General features: G+C 50.4%; 1 protein-coding gene across 1 annotated transcript in view; it reads left to right on the top strand.

Annotated features, from left to right (window-relative positions):
* The first annotated feature begins 2,514 nt into the window (after window positions 1–2,514).
* Window positions 2,515–19,443, top strand: part of LOC144170792 (fibrillin-1-like) — a 167,399-nt gene continuing 150,470 nt past the window's right edge. Inside the window, exon 1 of the mRNA XM_077700798.1 lies at window positions 2,515–2,781. Coding sequence (XP_077556924.1) covers window positions 2,576–2,781 — 206 coding nt within the window. The 5' untranslated portion in view covers window positions 2,515–2,575. The remainder of the gene's footprint in view (window positions 2,782–19,443) is intronic.

Genomic DNA, 19,443 nt, shown 5'->3' with positions numbered 1-19,443 from the left:
CTTTCCCTCGGCCATACTTGTCAAGGGCTTCTTTACTATACACCATCCTGTTCGCGTGTATTCGTTGGCGTTCGTTTCTTCTCTTTCGTTGTGAATTCCTCGGCAGGTATATTGGCGGCACTTCCCGCCACAGGCTCCCCAGAATCAGAGTTCTCCGTGGCTGAGATGCACGTGTTCTACCCACATTGCCGTCACGTTAGCCTGTCACACAACATGACGACAGCGTCGTTGCACTAGGCTTAGCCTTGCTCTTCTCCTGGCAGCCTGCTGGCGTAAGGGACTGGTAACGCACTTTACTCTAGAGACCAAATTTCGATTCCCATACAGGCTCAAATATGTTTTTTTTTGTTCACAGAGGCAGTCATTTTGCGTACCGGCCAGCAATAACAATGCCGGGTTTTCGCACGTTATGGCACCCGAGGCTTTCACCATAAAAAAAAAAAAAAAAAACTTAAATCTGTTAGCAAGTCAACCGAAGTACTTCGTCCCTTAGTCAAGATGAGATTCACCTTAATTCAGGCTAGACTGTTTCTGTGATCAGTTTTTCCCCGCCCTCTACGTCAGTAATAAGTGCACAGTTTTCTGGACATTGCTTTATTCTCAATTTCACAGAAATGTCGTCCCTACAAATTCTGAACTACTGCTGCTGCAATCTTCTGATCACAGGGCTGCAAAACCCCGTTCGGGGCGATAAAGCCAGCCCTAACTTTCCGATGTGTTTTCTGTCATTTCGGTTTGACCGCTCAAACTAAACTTCACGCAGCTGTCAATGGCGGTAGTATTGCCGCCGTTCTTTTTGCAGCCCAGGCAACTTCGTTATTAGCCGTTTGAACCACACGCACAAAGTCGTACCGATGAGCACAGCACTTTCTTCGTCGCGCCCAGTCTCTTGGAGGGGACAGCTGCGGCCTCGGTGCGTGCTGGCAGCAGCTATCGGGAGCTGCCGTCAAGGCCCTGCGTCGTCGCGAATGAAGAACGGCACGTCGGCGCGAGCCCTTCGGCCCCCGCTTAACCACGCAAACTTCAGTAGGGTCGACGGGCAGCGCTTGGATCGTTTCCAGCATCGGGGCGCGCTTGCCGCCTGAGGGACACTCGCGTCTCCTACGCTGACAGCTTGCCAAGCTCATCTGTCAACGGATCAATTGTCAGCCGCCCGCGGAAAACGCGTGCGTACTCCCCGCACTCGGCTGTATACGAGCCCCCGCACACACGCAGGCCCCCCGCCATTTGTCGTTTGTTTTCGTTGTGTTTTTGCCGCTAATAGAAATATTCCGCAGCTGAGTGACACACATGCGGTGTACGCAACGCCCATTTCGATTACGGCTGCAACTACCCGTTTCGGTTAAGGTGTCAGCCGAGAGAGACAGCGACACGCTTCTACGGGTCTCTGGGCTTTTCTTTTTTCTTTAGTGTGTGCGTGCGTGCGTGCGTGCGTGCGTGAATTTAGCTGTGAAACCAAGAGTTAGAAGCGGAGCACATTTTGTGAACGACATGGATTTCTTTCGTGCGTGGCACAATCCAAGGCGATTCTCCTTTTTAGAATCCCTCCCCCTTATAGATCACCATGTTCGTTGCCTCACAATTTGCTACAGCGGCGTTGTAGACGGCAGAACGGGTGCTTAAGTAAGCAAATGAGGCACCTTGGTTTTACCGCGTGTGTCAGCTCTCCCGTTTCCGTGGCCCATGCGAGGACTAGTGAGGGGCACGGAACGCAGGGTTAGGGGAATCATGCGAATCTACCAAGGTTAGTGAAGGCGGTTAAAACGCAAATGGGGATATCAAGTAGCAAGGATGCTCGGCTGCTTTTTCCTTCGTTCCCACGTGAGTATGATTGATAACTACGACGCGACATAGCTAAATTAAGCATAGATGAGACGCATGGGTTGCCGTGGCTTTAAGCCGGTGAATTGCATTTGATTTTCGGCCGGTTTGTGTATTCCTACTATTCCGAATCTGTAAATAGTTATGTGAAATTCATGATTGAAAACAGCATTATTACGTTGAGTTTACCCCCAGCGAATTGAATACAGGCTATCCACCGTGGCTGAGGTAAACAAAAAAATAACGACAATCCGCTCTGCTCGTCCTCTCCCGTTTATGAGCTACGACTTTCGGCTGAACCCACCACCCTGGCAAGTCGTTTCAAGACAGCACTTCTAGGCCACTCGGCGAATCCCCACGTCCGCTCTGAAGTCCACGCAATAGTGACTTCTATTCGGGCACTGAGCTTGTCACCCAAGAGCAAGCAGTATTGCGATTCGATGAATTCGCGGCGCTACGAAAGAACATCAAAGGGAGGGGGAGGAGGCGGCGGCCTTAGGACACCTCGTCCGGGCTGCCCGAACGGTGTGGCTCGGACGCGTTTCGTGAGCAGGAGTTGCTACGGCGGAGCAGTGACTGATAACGCGGTGTGGTCCATCCCATCGGCGAGCGGCGAGTAGTTGGAAGCTGCCGAAGGCGCCCTCGCCCTCCTTTGCTCCGCGGCAGCGGCACAAGCCCCGACGCCCTCGCCCCCACCACGGCCACGGAGACCCCGCGCGCAGTGCGCTACTCGCCGAGCCGGTGCCGGAGGAGGATGATCTACTCCCGCGCGGCCCGCCGCGGCTCCGAGCCCCAGCACGTGGCTCGCAAAGAGGGGGGCCCGGCGCAGTGCCTCTTCTTCCGGGCCGTTCTCTTCTTTTTCCTGCTGTGCTGGACGCCGGCCCGGGCCACGGACGCGCGCAGGACCGCGGAACACGTCGACCTGGAAGCGGCTGCGGGCACGCATCAGGGCATGAGCCGGTGAGTGTCCCGTCTCGGACAAGGAAGAGGGGCCCACTCCCGCTCTGGTGCGCTTGTCATGGTGCTCCTATTCACTCACGACGTCGGTGCAAGCCAGGCTGCAGCACCGGTCGTTCTGCGGATACCACACCAGATTCTCTGGAATTGACTGCCACCGTTTCTGCGCGAAAGCACATCACGCGACTTAGGTTCCTACTGCAGGGCGATAGGTGCGATCGGTCATGTGGCGCACACCAGGCAGTCTACGAGGCGCCTAGCGGGGAAATGTACACTTTCCTATTTATATGTATCGGGAGCCATGGGGGAAGAGATGTATAAATGAGACAGCAAGCGCCTTTCAACGCGATAAGAATCAGTGAAGAGCTCTGTCTTTCGCGGAATAATGTACAATTCTTCAGGTGTGTTCACTGCAGAAGAGACTACAAAACAAGGGCTCTGAATATGACCCCATTAAAATTTTCAAGAACTTCGCCTTTACAGGCGAATCACTATAAACTCTGCCGCCCGGACAATTCTCCGACCGTTAGCGACCCTCTGCTGTGGCGAAGGCGCTGGGCTGCTGAGCATGAGGACGCGGGTTCGGCTGGGGTGGCTGCTTTTCTGATGAACGCGAAAGCGAAAAACGCTCGTTTGTGTTAGCGTCTATCCCCAGGAGGTTTAAATTAATTCTTAGCCCTCCACTATGACGCGCCTCATGTGTGTTGGCATGTAAACACCTGGTTTTTGTTTTCTGTCCGAATGTCATTTTTAAGCAGCAGTATTTGATTTGCTTACTTGCCACGTACGGTTTCCGTCTCGTAATTTTCTCGTAAATAGAAGTCGAGTGCAGAGCTGAGCATCCATTCAAAGCCGCTGCGCTGATTGCAACGCCGTGTTTTTGTTTGCGTCCGCTGTTGGGCGATAACAGATTCATTGTGGCGATGTGCCCTAAACACGGCCTCTGCGGCCAACAAACCTAGCTGCGGGCGTTTCAATGCTTCTCAGTTTGCAACAAGCTGAGTTTGTATCAGGTAGCGCTAGTCGAACGGCGTGAAATGTTATTTCGTTCATCTGCGTGCCCCTAAACTTGTCCCCCATCAGCGGCGGCGTTGTAAGTTGTAAGGATCACACCGCGTATGACTTCATCAATGCTTCGGTTAAGCCCTTATGTCACATTGTGTTAATTAACTTTATTCTACATGTAATGGAAAGAGGCGGTCACCACACAAACAGACGAAACTCACATATAAAATAAAATCGGCAAGTGCCTTCCCTAGTAATGTACGTTACATTTCAAGGCGGTAGAGGTCACAAAGTAGGGGGGCGGGAGGGGGCGTGAAATGTGAAATCTACTCGGCATTAGGGGAATTTCGCTCATAGATGAACCAACAAGCTTAAATTTCGCTGTTTATACAGCCATTACCTTCTGTTCGAACTTCACTCTACCCTTTCATACACGCGTTTGCATTGATGGCGGTCTGCTTACGTGATATTTCCCGCAACGCAAATTCGCGTCCGCACACTGATCACTTAATGAGAAGAGTACGCATCATGTTTTGTAATACAAGCACACAGATAAATTTTACAGAGCACAACGACAAATTACGTTCTTTTTTCACTGCTCTCGCTTTTCGGAACGCCGTGAATGGAACCCGTTGCTGCGGTTGACTCGTGCTCTTGCAGCGCCTGCAGCGAGAAGTTAAAAAAAACTCGACAAATTTGATGGCGTCCACTGTGATCGCAGTGTCAAAACTAGAGCAGCGGCAGGCATCTACCTTACCGTATTCCTGCAAGAAGTAAAATATGCTGGAAAGGATCATGCGGCCGCTCCGCAATACCGTTAGCTCAACTGGGTCGAACGAGTTCTCCCCAAAGAAGCGTGCAACATTGTTAGTGCCACGGAATGTGGGGAAGAAGCAGATGAGGGTGTCTAGTACTTTTTTTTTTCAGGCTCCGTTGGTCGACTAAGGTTCGACCTGTTTCTGTTCATTCATTTTTTAAATTTTCCGTGCTTTGTAATTATAACATTTCGTTACAATTATAACACTTCGTAAATTTTAAAAATAAATAATCAATCAATCAATCAATCAATCAATCAATTAATTAATTAATTAATTAATTAAATTGAATTAGTTTCTATTACCCTCAAGAAATGCTTCGCGCCTAAAATAATCCAGTGTCATTCCACCTTGTGAAAGTGGACGACCAGCGGAGCTGCTTGTGGATTACCGTAGGAACGAAGCTGAGGTACCCGGGAAACTCCAGACGGCCACACACTGCCCACGCGACGCCGAATCGGTTGGCCACCAGCTCCCGCTCAAAGTTTCAGCAAAAGTACGACAAGCGAAGTGTGCCAAGAATTGGCAATAACAAAATCAGACAACCAATAGGTTGGAAGATCCCCCCGCGGTGTCCGTCAGCATCAGCTGACTTCGGCGGCACTTCCGGCTGATGTTCGGGATTTCGGATAGTTACGTGGCGGGGAAGTTCTCCGCACGTGTGACCGTCTGGCGAGATTCGGCGTTGTGCGTTCCGCATGGTGCCAGAATTGCGGCCACACTGAAACATGAGAACATGCCTTGTTTCACTGTCGTGTAGCGGCAACTGTATTAAGCAGGATGTTTGGACTCACACTTCGAATGAACACTCGTTCAAGTGATGTGTCGGTGAATTTTCTGATGTGTGCTGGTGATTTTGTTTTGTGAAGAAATCGTGGCGCTGCATGTCTTCGAGCCCGGTCGCAGCGGGCAATATTCCCACTGCTGTGGCGTGTCTGGTCCATTCTCATGAGTCCCTTGGAGCACGAGTTGGCAGCTTTAGGAGTAGAATCTTTCCTTTTGCACGGGTCTACGCGCTTTATAGTGATCAAGAGTAACATCCTAAGCGTTTCACGTGTGCCGTATTGAGGTCAGTATACTTTATGAAATCTTTCTGTTACGCTGGTGAACTCTCGTTGAACTGATTTTCTATTAGCTTGTAGCCCATCCCATACAATTGTTGTGCAGTGTGTAGTATGACCATGTTTCATGAAAATTGACTGGATAATTCTGTTTGTAGGGCAGCGCTGTTACCACTAGTCGCTGCGCCCTGATATGCTAATTATAATGAATTCTCTTCTCCCACTAACTCCCTATCAAACTGCCCCGCCGCGATGGGGAAGCGTTCAGCGTGATTGTAGCCACGTCGGCGTCTTGCGTCTTCCGCCTCGCGGTCGTTACTCAGGGTCCAACCGGGCATCGCGCTTACCCTTGGCCGCGGTGGCCCGATCGCCGTCGGCTGTCTACTTCCGCAGCGTTCGCTATGTTTTCTTTGTGAGTAGGCTTCACTGTGAAGTCTTCAATATGAGAAAGCCAGCTCACAAAGACCAGGCTTACACCGATCTCTCCAAAGTCGGCTTTACTTATGAACAAAAGTGCATTGCTGGGAAGGAGGGTTTTTTGAGGCAGTATACGTCATCTTATATCAAAATATGAAGCGCCGGAGGTGAACAGGTAGCAGAAGCGAGAAAGTGTGGATGCAGGGCGGAAGGAGAACACGTGCAGTCGGCCACGGCACGTGCATAGAACATCGGCCCGGGAGGAGGAGAATAAACTTCATTAAGAGCATCGTAATGTGGTGCGGGGCCGTCAGTCCAGGACTCCATTGGAGACCCCTGCCTCCACAGCCCTTTCCACAAGCCTAAGCTGGGAGTCGAGACCGGAGCTGGACAGCTCCTTCTCCCACTGCTCACGGGAAGGGTGCGCGATTCTTTGAATTTTGTGGTTTGCCGAACACTCCCATATACCTTGTGGTACAGTGTGCCCGGGGCAGTGCAAAATTTGCTGCACAGCGGGAAGTACTGCGTTGGATGAAGAAAGTGGAGTTTGGTCGGATGTGAAGGGTATTTGTTTGGAGGAGCCGGAGGCAGTGCTCCTGACCCTTGGTTAGAGATTCATGAGCGGGAGGATAGATCACTCTTTGGCACTCATAGCACTCCGTTATCTCTTGATATGTAACCATGCAAAGGACACGTATTCTCTAACCAGCACCCTCGTGTCGCCTCGCGGGATGGCCCGGGAGCTGAGATAACAAACAGCCTTTATTCTTCTATGGCTAGAATTAAACGAAGAGTATAAAAAATAGATATATTAATTTCTTTGGTAAGATGACATGTAAGATGACCTTGTTAACATAGGCGAAACTACTAGCAATCAAAGGAATAAAACAGGCAAGTTGGTTGCTGACAACTGACGTCCCGATCTAAAGGGAGGGCCACTAAGCGTCGCCATCATCATCGAATCAATAACATAAAAATGCGGGGACTTAGTCTTTAATATACCTCCGCTGTAAAGGCCTCCCCATAAGCATGACTAAAGTATTTTCAAATACTCGGGCCTAAACTCTGTGATGGGGCATCGCTGTGTAGTCATAACTTAGCATTCATAGTTGAATCCTCTTCGTCACGCCTTATGTTCAGGCAACCGGGTGGAACCGAACGGATCTGTACGGTTTAAACCAGTCGAACGCAGCGGTATATATTACTTTTGGTTGTTTTTTGCGCCACTCGCGACAATGCGAGGCACAATGATTTTCTTTATCATTTGTTCTTGTTTTGCTCCTTGTCCCTCACCCCTTTGACCTCTTTTCAACCATGTTTTATGTTATCTACGGCTGCAATTTTTGATTAGAAGAACGCTGTAATTTTTACTTGTACACTTGTCTTCCGTCTTAGTCTTGGTGAAAGGTACATGCGCCCTAAGCTGTGGCGCCAGTGCCAGCAGTTTAGAAAGGCGCTGCCTATTTATAACGTACGACGCCTTCTTTGCCGCTACATCGTATTTGCGTATCTTCCATAGCTTTCGTTTGTTCTTCTTTTTGCTTGACAGGCTTCTTTACCGCTAAACCATGTACGCGTCTCTTTCTTCATCTTAAGGCGCGAAATAATTTAACAGGCAGACCGGCAACAGGCGCCACAGCTTCCCTAGAATCAGTGTTCTGCGCGGCTGGGGTTCACTTGTACTCACGTGCCGTCAGGTCCGCTTGTCACGTGGCACGCAATGCTCTAACCTTGGTTCTTCCGCTGGCAGCGTGCGGAGATATCGCAGTGGTAAAGGCCTGGGCTCCAACGCCGAAGACCTGTGCTCAGTCGCCACAAAGAATTGAATGCATTTTTAGCTACCCCGCAGCACACAGAAGAGCGAACCACCTTGGAGACCGACAGTTAATGAGGGGAGACCGACAGTTAATTGCAATGTTCGCCGCTGACACATAGGTAACTGTATGCATTGAACGCTTCACCACGACCGAGGCTATCTTTGCAATCAAGCTGGAATTACAAGCCATCCTCCTTGGAATGAAGACAGTCATGACTCGACAGCTCTAGGAACATCGGAGGCGGTAATATATACAGACAGCTTGGAAGCTCTCAACACACTGAGGGGCCCACCTAAGTGAACTCCACACCTCATCATATAAAGGAGTGGAGCAAAACACTTCGCCTTTTTCGCATTGTTCCCGGCCACAGTGACGACATGGGCCATTGAATGAGGAAACGCACAGATTCGCGAGGCAGGCCCTTTTCTCCCACCCCTCGCAGTCAGAGGCTCGTTGCCTCACAGCCGGAAGAAAAAACGAGTGACAAAACAAATCGGCAAGGGGGAGCTCGAAACCACGATTCGCAAATTGTAACACCCCGTACCGTACAGCTGCATCTTACCGGTACTCACCTATGGGGCAGAAACTTGGAGGCTCACTAAGAGGGTTCAACTTAAATTGAGGACGACTCAGCGCGCAATGGAACGGAAGATGATAGGTGTAACATTAAGGGACAAGAAGAGAGCGGAGTGGGTCAGGGAACAGACACGTGTTAAGGACATACTAGGAGAAATTAAGAAGAAATGAACGTGGGCAGGGCATGTAATGCGAAGGCGAGATGACCGCTGGCCATTAAGGGTAACAGTGTGGATCCCTAGAGAAGGCAAGCATAGCAGGGAGCGGCAGAAAGTTAGATGGGCAGATGAGATAAAGAAGTTTGCGGCGATAAATTGGTCGCAGTTAGCGCAGGACCGGGGTAATTGGAGATTAATGGGAGCGGCCTTTGCCCTGCAGTGGGCGTAGATAGGTGGTGGTGGTGGTGGTGGTGGCGGTGGTACCGCACAACATTCTGAAGGCAGCTCAAGTGCTCTTTAGCAAAGCACGCACTGACTGCGCCCTCGCTGACGATATAGCGGCACGTTGGACGCGCTACAGGCAACACAGAAACGTTCAAATTCCGCCTGACAAGCTCCGCCACCAATGTTGCAGGAAACCACCGACCACTAGCCATATACTCTGGTCTTGTCCGGAACTGACAGATATCCGAGACAAACACGAGCCTTCGGGAGCACGAAGCCTCAACGAATGGCTCTGCCCAAAAGGACCAAGTGGAAGACGCGCTGCTCACAATGTGGGCCTTAGACAAAGGGGCACACCTCGTGAGAAGGACCTGAAAATGTGGACCACCTTTCCTTGCTTTCAACCCCCCCCCCTTTCCCTCCTCGGCCATACCGCATCCCTGTGAAATAATTTATTCATTCATTCATTACTCTCCACAGAGGCGGCCATCTTTTGTACTACAACGATGGTTTTTCGCACAATGAGAAACTTAAAGATTCCGCCTTAGAAACCTGGGTTGGCTATTCACGGTTTTTCTATTCAATGGCTGTTCTTACGTTATTGAGAGAGAGAGAGACAGAGACAGACAGAGAGAGAGAGAGAGAGAGAGAGAGAGAGAGAGTAGGGAGGGAGGAAGGAAGGGAGGGAGGGAGGGAGAGAGGTAGGGAGAGAGAGAGAGGTAGGGAGAGAGAGAGAGAGAGAGAGAGAGAGATAGAGAGAGAGAGAGAGAGAAGTCTCTTTATTGAAAATGCAGAAAGATTTGTCGGCGTTTACAATCACCTGCATGCTTTTCTGCCGAGGATTTGGGATGGGTAAGGAAGGAAAAAAGGGCCCTAAAAGGAGCTGTGCGGGGGCTTGGCCTGTGATGGAGGACTACAGTGTAATTTTTTAGGGCGAAGCTTTCTATGCCTCACTGATGGCGTCGTTCGCCGGAGTAAAACCACTTCAAGAAGGCCAAGTTTTCCCAATGGGTTTCACCAAACGACGATGAGGATACGCGAAGGCGCATTAAGCGCCTCAAGAAAAAAAAAAAGGCTTCCCGTTGGCAAAATCAAACTTACGTCCCTCGTGTTATGAAAGCGACGTCTATCAGATTACTCCATTTCGACATGTGCATGGTCGAAGCAGATTGGACTTGAGATTTTGACTCAGGTTGTGCGGGGGAGAGCTTCGCGTTTTAAACAACTTTCCCTTAAGAAAGAGCCTTTGATTTTTTTTATTACGTTTATCAGACAATACTGACGAAGAGGCGCTTTCATGGCTCGCGAGACGGGCGGAAACTCCTGCAACGCGGTCATTTTGTCGGAAAAGGCTTGGTGTTTTCATCTTCTTGAAGAGCCGGGCCCCGAGATTCTCGCCGGTAGAAAGTGTGCCGCCTTTCGAGGGTGCTAGATGATTCGGGATTCACTGTCCAGACTGCTTATCGCTACCGATAGCCGCACTACATGGCCTAGAGGCTTATCGGCGGACCCTTTTGATCACGTGCCCGTATACTTTCCCTTGTGCTACTTTCGAGGCCGTCCTGGCGCCCTCGGAACGAGGGAGCGGAACGCGAAGCTTGCCATCTAATACGGACCCCTGGGCATGAGCCGAGAATGAAGCCGTGGTGCCTTCCGGAGAGCAAAATTCGAAGACGAGCAACCAGCTTACGCAACAGCGAGATACTGGAGGGACACTCGAGAGACCCGCTGTCGGACCATGTGCGTCAGCAATGTTGGCCGCTCCAAGAGAAGATTTTCACTGCGTCACAGAGCAGTTCTTGATGCTCCATATCTCTGAGTGGGTGCGCGAGCCGGATTATCTGCATATTTTAAAGATACTGAATGCGCTGGACGGACGAGGGCTGACTCTGGCCCTCCGTCATGGTTTGCGTGGCCGAAGGACACTGGCCAATGAAAGGGCGCATACTCGGACGGCGGCGAGAGTAAGCCAGCGTACCTGGCCGCTCTTGTCGTCTTGAGACCAGCCTTATCGAGCCACTCTGCAGTGTTTCTTTCCGCCCGAAGGACTACCGGTGCCGCTGGATAAGATTTGCTCGAGTGAGCCGCGACAACGTGCACGCGTGCTCTTCGACACCGAAACTGAGCCGGGCAGCGTAAAGCGTTTCGGAATGGCACGTGACCCTCTTCGACAGCGATGGGAAATAACCGGGCAGAGCTGACAACAATCGAACGACGTCACCGGGGCTTAGCGGTTAACACTGCGGTATTCCCCTGCGGGGGTTGCATAGCGCCAGATTTATTCTGCAGATATGTAAAAAGTGGCTGGTTAGATTTCCCTACGCTGCCACCGATGTTTTTTTAAAAAGGATGGTCTCTCTTGGGCTACTTGGGGCCCTATTCTCGACTGCACAAATTCCCGAGAAACCGGAAGTCTTTTCTGATTGGCTTTCAATTTTGGTCACGTGCTTCCGGTTTACAAAGCGGTTGTGTGTGGTGTCGTTATTTTGACGTTTCATGACGTCTACTGTCAACAGTTCTAAAGTTTGCCTTATTTCTCTTTACTGAACGCGCATAATTCTTGGCCGGCAATGATAAACTAGACTAAATGCAGCGGACATGACAACGTAAGCCTGTCTTTGCTATTAAACAACAATACTGCTTGTAATACACGCCCTCTCTGTGATTGGCTGAGAAGACGTGACGTAATTTAAACGGTTGGCGGGAATGGTCACGTCACACATTGGCAACTTCAGCCTGCGTAAAAGTGACGTAATGTTACGTAACAGCTTGAACATGGCGGCTGCTTTTGCCGCGAAATAGGGCAAAAAATTTCGCCGACCTTCGGCGCCACCAAATGTTGGGCAATTTGCAGCAGGCGCTGTTTCGCATGACGGGCGGTTTAAAGGATGTTTTTTTACAGAAAGAAATAATAATATTGACTGTTTCCAAGTCAGAGATCACGGAGAATACAAATGACGTGCAGTATTTGCTTTTATGTGTGGCAATAAAATTTAAAAAAAATATTTGTTTGGCGCGCAGCCAGTGCCGCGTGCATACAGGCGTATAAAACGTACGCCACTCATGCATGACGGCTCCCGGCTTGAGAACGCGTGTTGCATTCATACGCCTACGCAGCGTGGCTACTCAAGGCTCCTTTGGTACAAAAAATTGTCCGCCGTGGAGTGTTTTGTCGCTTTTCCAACTTCCGAAAGAGGGCTCGATGCTGGTCCGTGTGATGCGCTAATTCCGTTCCTGGTTGCGAAGTCGTGCTCCGATGCGGCCGTGAAGGTGTTTGCCATTTTCGAATCGAAAACTAAATGGCGTTTATCATATCTCTCGGCACCTCGTCTTCTTATTCGAAAACCAAGTGGTCTGAATGATCCTTCTAAGCCACATCGTGCGGAAGGGAGCTGGGGCCCCCAGATAGTACGGGAATCGTGTTTCGTAGTGTTCATATGCGTCTGGTTGGCGAAGCCTGCGTTACCAGGTTTGTTCAAAGGCAATACTTTCATGGCGTCCTGCTGGTGGTAGGGATCCCTAATATTAACAAGGGGCGACTTCAAAAACTTCAGTTCCACCCATCTTCTCGATTGTTTTCTACCCTAATCATCGATGATTAGTGAGGAAGGGGGTTCCAACCCGAGTCCGCGAAGTTTGTATACCCATTGCGATATAAACCGGGTTGCACAGGCTAAACAGGAATTATGGTTTTAAAACAATAAAATGTTCTTATTTCCACTTCCTATTACTGCTTTTAAAACGACGACAACCGATGACAAACGATGACGAGTTGTGTAGGGACCATACTCATAATGATGATGATGATAGTCACACAAGGCTGTGTCTGGTTTCCCTCTCGTTTTTGCCCAATCGCACGCGCTATTTGTTCACGCTTTAATGGAAGATCAACAATCCGAACACTCAAGCTTAGCCAAGCAGACATTTCTTGCTAGGATACGACGAACAATGGGCCTATTTTCTCCAGTTTGTACGCGCCGTAGCTGTGAAAGAGCTGAACGATCAGTCAAGAAACGGGGAGCGAAGCGGCAGTGGAAGCCTCCGAGCGGCGTGGTTCATCCTGCTTATGTGCGAAAGCGCTTACGGATCGGTATAGTGCAGCTAACGTTTGCGTTGCCTTACAACGCACACCGCACCGCTGTAGCTGTCTTTCCAGAGGTGTTTATACCGAGGAAAGGAGGTTTATCTAAGACGCGAGCCCAACACCCAAAAAGGAAGGCGTCAAAGGTTGCCACGCTCGCAAGAAGCACGAAAAGAAAAAAACACCCGCATTTCCCCGAAGGGGAGCATGGGGAAGTGCGAATGCACGGGTGATGCTATGAGGGGGAGTTATGTTGAACTGTGTTGGCATTCGCCCGTTAGTTGCATTTAACACCCCCGCGTGATCAAGTGGGGATTCACACACCCCGTTTGTCGTTCTCTGGAAATCTTGGTGAATTAAAGTGTATGTTCGAGGAGATCACACACACACGCAAGTAAAGTGAAACGGCAGTATTCTTTATTCAGCACTTGTTGGTGTTGTCGTTGTAGTTGACGGTCATTATGACCGCCTTGTGGTCACTGAAATGTACGGTCAAGAGTTGTTGCAAGACCGTGCGTATCAGACAGTTCCTCGCAAAGGCCAGGTCGATGTAGCTGCCGTTGATGGTGTAGCTGCCGTTGAAGGGGAGCATGGGGAAGTGGGAATGCACGGGTGATTCGAAAGAATTCTTTTTGGCCAATCGCCCTAAGTGGGTATGTGCTAAAGAAATTAGGAACTCTTCTTGGCCAATCGCCCTAAGTGGGTATGTGGTGCGGACGGACGGACGGCGGTGGACGCGTGATTCAGGGTCGCTTAAGAAGTGCATTCGCACTTAAAAGTGAGTCGAGCTGCCAGCGAGCACGCCCATCTCGCTGGCTCGCTGGCTTTACAGGTTAGATTGGGCAGACAGCCCTTACAGCGAACGGGTCGATTTTCCTGATTAAGTCCCGTTCTTCACGGACATACATTTCATTGTATTGCTGATTACTATTGCAGTAGCCCAGAAGTGAGGGTCCTGGTAGTGAAATTGATTGATTGATTGATTGATTGATTGATTGATTGATTGATTGATTGATTGATTGATTGATTGATTGATTGATTGTAGGGTTTAGCGCGCCGACGCAACGCAGGCGTCTAGATCATGAAATCTAGGCTGAGCCCAAGGACACGGGTTCGATTCGCGGCCGCGGCGGCCGCTTTTCTGATGGAGGCGAAAAGCGAAAACGACCGTGTATTCGAGATTTAGGCGCACGTTAAAGATCCCCAGGTGGCCAAAATTAATCCGGAGCCCTCCGCTACCTCTTCTACTACAGGCGCCTCATCGCCTGTGTAGTGTCGGTGCGTTAAAGGGCATAATCAATCAATCGTTTAATACAAAAGGAGAAAGGGCTACGGGAATATCTTCGTCATTCAAAATAGCTTCACTGATTCATTGAAGACCCGATAATCTGTTATTAAGTCTTGTGGAATCACGCGCTTGTTAGTGCTGCTCTCACCGCAATTCTGAGCGACCGTGGCTGCATGATCACCGCGCTGTAATGTCAAATTGCGACAGCAATGGCATACAATACGGTGCCTCCGGAAATACCAATATGAGTTAAACCGACATGATTTTTTCTTTGCGGCACATTTTGGTCAGGAAAGCGTGAGCCAACGTATCACAAATGCATGCATCAATTTGATTCAGTACGAAGTCGTATACTTTCTTGCCAAGTCAGACGTCGGGCACTGTATGGTTCCTGCTGTGCCACTGCGGTGCCAGACTTCGTAGATGAAAATGCGCGCCGCAGCTCGGCCGTCACCGTTAGCTAGCGGCGCGGTTATAGAAGCCGGTAGTGTTGAAATGATAATTTAGGGCAGCTGGCCTGTCCCGGCTGGAGGAAGCGGGGAAATTCAGATTCTGCACACGTCTGCCATTGTCAGCGGGGTCGCCGCTGACACGTGCGCTGTACGAACGCAGGACGACAGAGAACCTGCCAATGCCGCGCGGCATGTATATCAGCCAGCCGGACGGCCTTACAAAGCAACACGACGTGCCGAGGCGCCCCCCGTACGTACGAGCGCTTGATTTACGCACGGGCGGTCGCAGCGCCTTCCAGCGAACTACTCCATCTCGCTGTGGCGTCGATCCGGACTTTGCGTGCGACGGCGGACGGGTTCGTATTATAAATGCGGTTATATAGCTAGAAAAACGGACGACGCCATTTGCCAAAGTTAACCGACACGCTAACCTTGCCTCCTGCCTCTAATCACTGCCTTTTTCAGGCGGCTGATGCGTCGTAATGTATCGGTTCTTCGACACGCCATCGGGATACCACAACCGCGCGGAAACCACAGTGGCAGACGCGGTTTTTACTGCCGCAACATAAATTATGTAAACACGAAGAACATAGCGAAGTCGTAGCTCGCCGCGGCATAAATTATAGGGTCTCTAGTTTCGATTTTTCTGTGTTTACTTTGTCCCACGAAACCCGCGTTTTACTGCGAACGGAAGCACACAGTGGTTATCGGAAAACGCCTTGCAGCACAAATCGTCACGCAATCGAAAACTCGTAGCCGAATTGTGGCGAATGTCGATTCACATACGATAGGGTATATGTATGCAGTCCGTCATTTCCTGGTTCCCCTGTCTGTTAAAATCTGGCAGAAAAAGAAGTCACAGATTTCGTTACTGTGAACCACGGAGCAATCAAGTTTTTAATGACACATACCTTTAGAAATTGTGTTGTGAAACCACAAAATGACATTCAGCAGCATCAACATATTTTCACACGAAACAGGTGAGACGCACGTTACGCAAACAAAAAATTAGTGCCCTTCCACTCTGCGAAGAAGGATTACCTGCAAAGTTGGACGCAGTCCGCGGAGTGCACGAAACAAAACACGTTTATCGTAATTTGCGATGGAGCATACTTCTTAGCCAATTAGCTGAATGAACCTCTGACGGATCCAAGCTTTGTTCTTGCAGATAAACATGCAAGTTTCTGTGACCCTCCAGCGTCGTAAGCATCTTACTGTTTGTGTAAGGCCGGGTTCAGACTGTTGCCACAACTGTCGTAATAACTTTAAAGAATGACGTCATTTCACGTCTCAGCCAACCGAACTGCGTGACATGGCATTTTTTAAAGTCAATAGATCCCGATACGGTTTTGCGTCGGTAATCTGAACATAGCCTAACACACAAACCCAATCCGCTCTACCATTAAGGACTCCGTTACGGTCCCATTGGGCCGTTTCACGTCCGTGTTTAAATCTCACAGCAGCGCAACGGACATGCCATCCATCAGTACAGGCATGAAACCTATATCCGCGCGTGCACGCCTCCCCTCCTCCATCCCACTATTCTCCACTACAAACCTACGCACGCATAAACCGGCAACCGGTCATGTGCGCGTGCTTAGAACTGACAGACGCCGTCGAAAATATCCCCTGAAAGCCCTCTGAAGAAGTGATATTGGCTCACGCCGGCGTTTCAAGCGGGAAATTTGATGTTCTTCCGAGAGGGATTCGCCGCTACTTCACGAGCTGAACTTGAGGCGGTAACGGCGGTGCCAGCAGCTTCCTGTTGTTTTTACACCCATTCGCGCTTGTGTTCGGGCCAACGCTTCGATTCTTGCTCTTCTTCCTCAAAACGAACGGCGCACGAGGTCTCGGGTTCGATTCCTAGCCGCGGCGGCTGCTTTTCTGATGGAGGCGAAAAGCAAAAACGGCCGTGCGTACGACATTTAGGCGCACGTTAAAGATCCCCAGGTGGTCAAAATTAATCCGGGGCCCTCCACTACGGCGCGCCTCATTCATTGCCTGCGTTGCGTCGGCGCGTTAAACCGTACAATCTCAAAACGAACAGCATGCATCCGTCCCATAACGATTTAAAACCTGGAAGCCCTTGAGCTCTATTCTCGCGTACAAACATGTGGCTGTCCTTTTTCCTTCCCCTTCGTATGCGTCTTACTGTGTGTGTAAGATGTCTGCGTAACACATCAATCCACACCCGAACCACTCGATTGAGGAGGACAGCCGACTAACCGCATTGAACCATGTAATTTCGACATCTAAATACCAACACAATCGGCGTTTCATCGGCAGCGGCGTAAATTCTAGCTGTGCGTGCACGCCCCCCTTTTCTACCCTCAAACCGTGCACGCATAAACAGGCAACCGCTGATGGCACATACTTAGGCGTGAAAGACACCGGCGAAAATGTCACTCGGAAGGCCTTCCAAGCTGAAAAAGAAATATGGGTTAATGCCGGCGTTCCAACTGGGGAAGTTTCTCTTCTACCGGGAGGGATTCGCAGCTACTCTGCGAAGTGAATTTGTGTGGAAACGGCGACGGTGGGTTTCAGTCGCTTTAGGGGGCAGCCCTTTGGCAGCCGTTAACTGGGCTTCGTGGGAGCGGCGTCTGTTCGCGTAACCGAGTCCGCGTAACCGAATGAGCGAACGCAGCAGCGTCTAAAGAAAGAAAACGGAGAGGAGCGTCTAGCGAAGGGTGAAGTGGAGTACGACACGTGTGGCTACGGTGTCATTCCTGTCACCGCCTTTCCCTCACACATGTTTTATGTGTCGCCACCAAGCAGCGCCTTCCCCCTGACACTTTCCCCAGACGCTGTGCCATTCTCCGCTAATTCAAACCACGTGACGTTTGCGCGGGAGGTTCAAACACGATTTGCAACATGCTGGCCGGCAGCGGCGGCGCACTGCGAGGTAGCAGCAGGATAGCGCACGCCACCGTAAGTTCCCTGATCCCGCGAACACTTTCTGAGACGCAGCAGAAATGCGCCATGACCGAGAAGACTGCAGCTCGCGCTGCGCACAAGTTTCATGTTAGGGAGTGTAGTAATGGTCAGTGCATTTATTACGCCCATCCGTATTTCTGTTTATTTTTCGCAATCATCTGATAGCCGCATACCGACGTTAGCTGCCGACTGCGCAACTTGCCAAACGGGCATCGGTGGAGACGAGGGGGGAAATAGTTGTGAAAGAGGTGTCAACAGTGGGGAGGAGGAGCTTCGGAGCGGCACCGAGTAATTCGATGACACCGGAATGAAAACTGGGGTGGGGGTGGAGAGGGGGTTGGTTAGACATATAGTGCTTTGCAGTAAGAAGGTTCCATGCGATCCATAAGTACAAGCTGCGAAGGCGCAGCGTGTGGCCGATTAAACTCGATGAAGACGCCACAGCGACGACACTGGCGCCACTCCTACCATAGGACGCGTTTCTAAACCTGGGGCTCAAACTATGCTCCTTAGTACATATTCTTCGAGGTAAGTGCGGCGAAGAAAGCGAGGACGGAAAATGCAAGGAAGCTCACACTAACGCGTGGGACTTCAAGGTAGCGAAGCTATAAGCAACCTTCACGACTAGCACGGCGGCTTAAGTCCACGCTTGCAGTCGATTTGCTTCTTCTTCGCTGCCGCAACGACCTTTACTCCATCATTGTTGCCATAAGTGGCAGCTGCCTTCATTTTTTTAAGTGATAATCATCGGACGTTACCTTGGAGGGGCGTCCGCTATGACGTGCCTTTCTCGTTCTTATCAAGCGTTGCCAAGGTTACGGCGAACCCTGGAGATTGATTCATTTATTTATTGTGGGGTTCACGCGCCGACGCTTTACAGGCGATGAGGTGCTCCTTAGTGGAGGGCTCCGGATTAATTTTGACCACCTGGGGATCTTTAACGTGCGCTGAAATGTCGAACACACGGGCGTTTTCGCTTTTCGCCTCCATCAGAAAAGCAGCCGCCGCGGCTAGGAATCGAACCCGCGTACTCGTGTTTAGCAGCGCGACACCTTAGCCACTGAACGCTGTTGTCTTTCTCGTTCCGAGCAAGTTTTGCCACGATTACGGTGAACGCTGGAGTTTTTTTTTTTTATCTTGGCCTATATATCTTCGCCAATCTCTCTAAGTGGATATGCTTGGCATGACAGACGTGCGCCGGGGACGCTGTGCGGTCGCCGCGAGGTACGCACACCCTAGCGCTCGGAATTTCTTAGGTGTTTAATTTTTTTCGATCTCTATAAGTGGGTAAGCTTGTGTAGACAATCGTGCGCCGAGGACGCTGGGTGGTCGCCGCGAGGCACGCGTACACGAGCGCTCAGTATTCTCTTTGTTTTTGTAGCGTGAGCTACACTGGCCGAGGTTGAGCAGTTTCGCGTGGCTCCTGGAGAGCCGTGCTGCGCATGCGCGAGGAGCAGTGACGTCACACAGCGCACAGAACATTGCTCGCTGCCCGGCGTCTCTCACACACCCCACGCGCCCAGCGTCTTCGCCGACATCTGTTCCGCACCATTATAATACTATAGCGCGAAGAACGGGAAACGAAGACGACTAAGACGACGGGACGAGCGCTAACTTCCAACTGAAATTTTACTCCGGAAAACTTGCACCTGTTATATGCACCACCACAAAAACCAAAAAAAAAAAACATTCACCTCAGATAAAAAATATAAATAATTTACAACACTCTGCCACCTCACACACATGTCCCAATCTATACATATACTTCTTCATGTCACACCCGAAGTACAACGCGTGTTGGAAAGGAACCTAATTTCTTTTTGTGACAACGTTGTT

The sequence above is a fragment of the Haemaphysalis longicornis genome, unplaced genomic scaffold (genome assembly GCF_048455015.1).
Source record: "Haemaphysalis longicornis isolate Haplotype H1 unplaced genomic scaffold, Haemaphysalis longicornis Haplotype H1 scaffold_2, whole genome shotgun sequence".
Lineage (NCBI taxonomy): Eukaryota > Metazoa > Arthropoda > Arachnida > Ixodida > Ixodidae > Haemaphysalis > Haemaphysalis longicornis.
The sequence above is the reverse complement of the archived record's forward strand: the minus strand, read 5'-3'. Positions and strand labels throughout refer to the sequence as shown.